General features: G+C 45.7%; 1 protein-coding gene across 1 annotated transcript; it reads left to right on the top strand.

Moving 5' to 3' along the window:
- The first annotated feature begins 646 nt into the window (after positions 1-646).
- LOC106654581 (trypsin-like) lies at positions 647-1,744 on the top strand. Its single transcript, XM_014374505.2, has 4 exons — positions 647-680; positions 760-1,112; positions 1,192-1,446; positions 1,529-1,744. The coding sequence occupies exons 1-4, from the start codon at positions 647-649 to the stop codon at positions 1,709-1,711; spliced, it is 825 nt and encodes a 274-aa protein (XP_014229991.1). The 3' UTR covers positions 1,712-1,744.
- The last annotated feature ends 5,098 nt before the right edge of the window (positions 1,745-6,842 follow it).

The raw sequence follows: 6,842 nt of genomic DNA, 5'->3' as shown, positions 1-6,842 counted from the left end.
ATAAGAAACGGCGGCGGCGGCGGTGGACGAAACGTCGCCACTTCTGTGCGCGCCGTGGATGATCAGGTGCAACGTATAGATTTTGTGTTCAGCTGCTGCTCCGTCTCTCTCTCTCTCTCTCTCTCTCTCTCTCTCTCTCTCTCTCTCTGTCGGGGTACTTATGTACGCGTTCGCCTCACGACGCACGACGAACGAAGAAAAGTAATGGTTACGCGTGTATGTGTAAGTGCGCGTGTGTGTGGATAACGGCGCGGGGTATGCACTGTGCCGAGGAAGGCACCTGCCCTTCATTTATACCGTATATATATCTTTCTCGAGCTTTTCTCGTCTATATGGCTCGCACGAGCTGCGCGAGAGGGGTGTTGAGTAAACACACCGCGACGACGCGTCCTCCTTATTTATACGAACCCCGTGTTGTTGTGCGGCGTTGGCTTTCGTCGAGTTTTACAAATATTTTTATTGTTCGCCGTTTAAGCCGTCGTCGTATATTACGAAAATAATTTTGTTGCGTTTGACAATAAAATGACGTACGTTATCGTTGTTAAATATGTCATTTATTTAATTGCTCACGAATTTCCACGAGCTCGCAAGACATTAGTTTTTTTTTGCACTGTGATATTGTTCTTTCGATATTAAGTAGAGAAAAATGTATCTATTCGCAATCGGCTGTATATTATTGGGTAACATTTTAAACAACCGAAAAATTCCATTAAAAATATCTCATTCGATTTAAATTTTTTATGTTCGTGCTCGCCAAAGTCCAAACCATTCGATACTCCGAGTGTTCTCCAGCGCGAAAAGAAAGACTCTTCGGTATCGACGTGATCCCGGCCAAAGCCGACGAATTTCCATTCGTGGTGTCGATCGGTCAGGTGCAGCACAAGCGTCAGTACGGCCACTTTTGCACGGGCTCGCTGATCACGAAGGAGCACGTCCTCACCTCGGCCCACTGTCTCATCAACGAGACACCGAGAAATCTTCGGGTGAGCGTCGGCATCGATCTGGAGGAGAGCCCAACGTATCCGGTGCTCTCTTGGATCACCTACGACCAGTGGGCTTACAAGTCGGGTCGACGCTCGAGCTTCAAGGATAACGATATCGCCGTCGTAACGGTAAGAAATATAACTTTTTCTTTGAAATCATCTTCCCTCGCTGACTGTGCTCCTTTTTTTTTTTTTGTTTTTAATACAGTTGGTCGAACCGGTGGAAAATGCCGAGCCAGCGAACATCTCCTTTGCCCACTACGATCGGTCGAAAAAGGTAAAGGCCGCCGGCTGGGGAAAAGCCAACGAGCGGGTGGTGCCGCGCTACCTGCAGAGCCTCGAGCTGCGAATCGTCGGCAGGGAGGAATGCGAGTCGAGCATGTCGGTCATCACGAACGAGTCCATGGAGCTGGCCGACAACGTCATTTGCGCCAAGGGCAGCTCCAATTCCGTCATACAATGCGTGAGTCATAGATATATGAGATTTCGCGATACGATTCGAAAATGTGTTTCGATCTCTGTACGAATTATTTTAATTATAACAGGGAGACAGCGGCGGACCGCTCATGGACGAGGACAAGAGCATCATCGGAGTGACCGATTCGTTCTTGGCCTGCGACACGCACCTGCTGCATCCCGACTCGACCAACATGTTCATGGACGTGAAGTTTTACAAAAATTTCATCGACTCGGTGACGCGTAGCGCGCGCAAACGCAGCAAATTATGAACACGTTCTCAAAAATATATTCATTTTACGCAATTCTATCCAGCAAATGTTTTCGTGGTACCGAAATTATCCGCGCGCCCGTCGTTCTGTACAATCAACTTTATTTCTCACTGTACTCGAATTATTTAATTATTAATGAAATTCTAACCGCGTTTCGTCATAATAACAGACTAATTGAAGCGCCCTAGCCACACTCGACTACCATATAGCAGGACATAAAAATCTTCGCGGCTAACTGTCCAGCAGACCGTGAAATCCGCGGAGCACCGCCTACTCCCATAGAGTTTAATGAATATAATTCCTTACACACGCTTTGGCAGTACCAAATGGAATTTACAAGATTTTTGCAGACGATAAAGCTCGATATTTTCTCAAAATGTTGTGCCTCCCTCCCTCTTTATTTTGCATTGGCGTAAGCGACGCCGAGAGCGGCGTGTACAATTATCTCATTAAAAAAAAAAAAAGAAAAAAAAACTCGTGCTCTATATAAAGCCTTTTCGCGCTCGCAACTTCCTCTTGCAGTAACTCAAAATGATTTAGGCTGTCTATATAAATGTGCATATTTACCGACTCGCGCGCATTAAAATAGTTTACTTATGCCTTCTCTCGTAAACATTGTAGCGTAGCGTGCGTATATATTTATTATTTCTCTCGAGCGTCAGTAGGTCGGTCTTAGTGGCCGATTATCACCCAACTTAAAGACCATAATAATATGAATAATAATGTTTAAAAATAAAATACTTAATAACGAAATATATTTAATTTAAATTGCGTGCATGTAAGTGGGTATACGCGCATACGCATGCAGAACTCGAGCGACTTCTTTTACGCGTACACCTGCGCGCGTAATTGCCCCCAAAAATGAATATAAATGCAATGTATAAAGTTTGATGATTACGAAGCTTTTAAACTTAAATTTAAAGTCGAAATCGAGTCGAATTTCGCTTTTCTAATTGCAGTAGTTTCCTCGAGAAATTTAGCGAGATAGAAGCGAGCGTAAACCTCGAATCATGCTCTTTACTCGGTGTACGCACAGTTGTCACTTATCAACGTGCAGATTTAATCGCAATTTTACATGAAAAAATACTTAATTATTCGAGATATGAAATACGTCGACACGAAGGATTCGACGCGATAGCATCGAAAATCTAAGCCGATCAAACAAGAGCCGCCTTCTAAATAGCTCGGTCTAGTTGCGCATACCACACAGCTGCAGTGCATGACGTATATTACACCGCGCGCAAGTCCAAAAGTTGAGCTGCGCGTACACCGTAAATATATTCGAGTTTTTAGCTCGCGCAAGACACACAAGAGCGACAGAGACAGCAAAGTGCCGAGACAAACGAAACAAAGACACATATCACGCGCGTGAGTCAACATCACACGTGGATTTTTTTGATACGTAAAATGGAATAGTGCAAAAAAAAAAAAATAACAACGTTAACGCGCAACGGGGCGACACATAGAGGGGGAGTGAAAAAGGATCAACGTAAAAAAAAAAGAAATATAAAGGAAGAAAAAGGCGAGTGCTGCGAGCTGGTCTCGTCGTCGTCGTCGTCGTCGGCCGGCCGGGTGGAAAGAAAAAATAAGGCGCGCGCTCAAAGGCAAAATGTCAACGACGAGTCTTGGCAGTCGTAAATAAAGGGCCCAGGCACACACACACACACACACACACACAGGCTATATGGCTTTGCCGCTTTGCTCGGCTTGGTCATATAAGAGAGTCTCTCTCTCTCTCTCTTTCTCTCCGTCTTGGTGCGGACTCTAGGGTCTGCGCTGCGCGTATCTCGCGAGCAGGCCACAATTCTCTATATCTTCTGTCTTTCTTTCCTTCGCTCCGGAGTATAGGTATAGGTATATATATACATAGTAGGGCTATATATGAGCTACGCCGGGTCCGCTCGCGTGGCCGCTATAAATCCGCCAAGAATTATGGCAGCGCCGGGTTTTGTCTTAATGGTCGCTCGTGTAAATTCTACCCCTGTCAAGGAGTTGCGCGCGCGGGCCGAAGCAGCCACAGCAGCAGCCTAGTATATAGCCACCTCGACACTTTTTTTCCCTTCTTTTGCTATATATAGCTAAGCTAGAGCTCGATCCGCGTGTGTAAACCCCGTTTCGCAATTCGCGATTTGCGCGCCCACGAGTATTATACGTATATATCGCGCGTACCTGCATGCATGCATGCATGCATATACCTGCGCCTTGAGAGAGACGTCAAACCTTTTAATTTTACGATCCTCGAGTCGGAAAAAAAAGGACGCTTCTGAATTGCTCGGCACTTGACGCACGCACAGACACGATTATTCGCGCAGCACGAGGAGGAAACGAAAATTTTAGTATCGTGTACGAATCCGAGGCTCGCTTGAAACGCAGATAAATGACGGCTGCTGCTCCAATACGTGTATAATACACGCGGTAATGAGAGTGTACTTGACATTGAGAGGCAATACACGGCGACAGACACCTGCCCTCTTATAAATGCGGCTCGAGGCGATATTCCCGAAAATCGAGCAGTTCGATCTCATCCAGCCCTCTCTGCACAGGATCACGACGATTTCCAATTTTCCGTAGTTAAGGTGAAAATCTACAAAACACGCGTATACGTGCGTCAGTGCGTATATGCATTTTTACCGGGGATCGTTGTAGGCAACGATCGTTTGTGTCGCGAGAGGGACGCGCGATTGAATTAACGGCGGCCAGTAACTTTCACCTCTGTGTCTCTCTCTCTCCCTCTTTCTCGCTCTTTCTCCGCCGTGTCGCCTGCATATACATACATACATACGCGTTTCTCGAAAGCTTGTGCGAACACGACATCGCTTGTTTTATACGTGTATATAATAATAATAATAATAATAATAACGTGTCCGTCCGTCCGTCCGTGGGTACGTGTGTGTGTGCGATACTGTACAACTGCATTATACACGTACGACGACTTTTTTCCCTGTAAATACAACACACACACTCGCACTCTCGTATACTCCGAAGTGCAGTGCACGGCACGCAACGTAGATATACGCGAGGATATTTTGTGCGAGGCCGCGTTGTGCACTGCACACACACACACATACAAACGTATACGTATATAACATAGTAGTATGTAGGAGGCGCGCGCGCGACAAGTGAGAGAATATGGAAGCTACGCGATATCGATTCCTTTCTCTCCACTGCCCGAGCACAGCGCGGCGCACAGCTTTTTCTTTCTTTCTCTTCCTCCTCGTCCTCCTGCGGTGGCTTTTTTTCCTCTACGCTATTTGTTTTTTTTTTTTTGCCTCGCTTTGCTTTTATTATTCTATAATACAAACAGAACGCGGTACTGTACTGTACTACTACTAAACATATTTTCAAGGGTTCTCTCTCCCTGTCTTTCTTTCTTCGTCTAGCCGAGCGCTCCTTTGGGCACAAATATAACGCGAGTAAGCGAGCTTTTTTTTCTTTACGGGATTGACTTTCTGCGCGGGGCGCGCACGCTATGTCGTGAATCAGAGCTGCCGGTGGCGTAAACGTATATACGTATATATATCCCGCAAGTTCGTTATAAAACACAAATGTATGCCGCGCGTCGTATTGTACACGTTTTTAGACTTATTTTCATATAACGCAAAATACATGCCACACGTAGTGGTATATATAAATAAACTAGAGTGCATGCCACATAGCGATTCCCATATTGATTCGGCCTGACCTATGATTCATTCCTTTTTTATTTATTTTTTTTTTTTACGCGAAGCAAAACTGTATACGCTGTGTTATACCGATGTCTAGGATACCGAACGTATACTTTTTTTATATAAACGCAAGCTCCCGTACGCGGCGCGATGCAAAAGCACGCGTCAAATCGATAATCGAATGTTTCGCAAAGCTCGCGCGAGCTCGGCGCAATCGTTGATAATTCAGATTTCTCGTGACGGTGACGGTGGCAAAGCTGTGCGGGTAAAATTGAGCCCGATATTTTCCGGGTGCCGTATACGTATTTTCGCGCTGAAAATTCGGGTTTCAAAAAAAATCAGCTTTCGCGCAGAGAGAAAGAATATAAATTGGGAGATCGAGCGACCAAAAGTGTCGATTAATTAATGCATATAAATTTCACGCCGCGACCGTTTGGATTATGCCGGGATTGATTAAATCTTTTGCGGGAATAAAATACGTATAAGCTCTTCTTTGCCCTTCTCGCCACAAACTACTATTCCCCAATTAAACCGTTGCGAGCGCCTCGTTCCGAGAGGGCCTCGCTCGAGAAAAATGAATTCATTAGAGTAATGCAGAGCTTAAAAAGCCTCTCTCGGCTGTGGGGGCTGGCTCGCGCGCGTGCACACGTGCCACCGAGCGAGAGACACACACATTCCTCGAATTTTTCACAATGCGCGTCGGGGGCTTCGTGTGTCTGGCACGGACGAGTTGGGGTTCGCTCTATGCTTTATAATGCCTCTCTCTCACTCTCGGCCACACGAATATAATACCGCGCCGTCCGAGCGGGGGCCAAAATCGATACCCTCCGACCGTAATAATCCCAAAGGTCTCGAGAGTGCATGTTCGAGGTCTCCTCCAGCGCGCGCGTGTGTGTGTAGCGTATCAACTGGTATCTCGATCGAAGATACACACGGAGTTTTGTGCTACTTTATGGCAGTCGCATTTTTACGTGCGTGCTGCATTGACTTTAATTGGATCTATGGCTAAATTTTCGGAGAATAACGATACGCAATGGAGATACAGGGTACAGAAAATTCAGAACATTTTATTTTCAAGTACATTCGTTTGATCCATAATGTAAAACACCAGGCTTTAAATCGCACTCCAAACACGTGCTCAACAACCCCATTGAGCCAAGCAAATGTAATACAAATCCTTGTTTCAACCGTTGCATTCGCATCACACTCGCATACGCTCGTGCGCTAACCTCACTTCGCGCTACCAGAAGTGCGACTCATGACTCGGAAAAGGGGGCATAAATGTGAACTTTGCACAGTACTATAAAATGTTGTTCGATACTCGGGCCAAAAAGTGTTACTTATGCCACTAGTATCGTAAAGTACTATTATAGCTATGGCGCCAAAGTATAATTCGCGCGCTTGTTCGTGTTTATCCTGTGAATTGCTCTATGCCAAACGACACGTCTGCTTGTTTATATCTCTCA

This window comes from Trichogramma pretiosum, unplaced genomic scaffold, assembly GCF_000599845.2.
Source record: "Trichogramma pretiosum strain Unisexual culture from Peru unplaced genomic scaffold, Tpre_2.0 scaffold23, whole genome shotgun sequence".
NCBI classification, from domain to species: domain Eukaryota; kingdom Metazoa; phylum Arthropoda; class Insecta; order Hymenoptera; family Trichogrammatidae; genus Trichogramma; species Trichogramma pretiosum.
Note: the sequence above shows the minus strand (reverse complement) of the source record. Positions and strands in the feature narration are given on the sequence as shown.

What these genes read in the sequence shown, in the direction of transcription:
- LOC106654581 (XM_014374505.2), top strand. Translation starts at nt 647, where the DNA reads ATGTATCTATTCGCAATCGGCTGTATATTATTGG. An exon ending in AATCGGCTGTATATTATTGG is followed by an intron (nt 681 to 759) that starts GTAACATTTTAA and finishes TGCTCGCCAAAG; the next exon opens with TCCAAACCATTCGATACTCC. An exon ending in ACGATATCGCCGTCGTAACG is followed by an intron (nt 1,113 to 1,191) that starts GTAAGAAATATA and finishes TTTTTAATACAG; the next exon opens with TTGGTCGAACCGGTGGAAAA.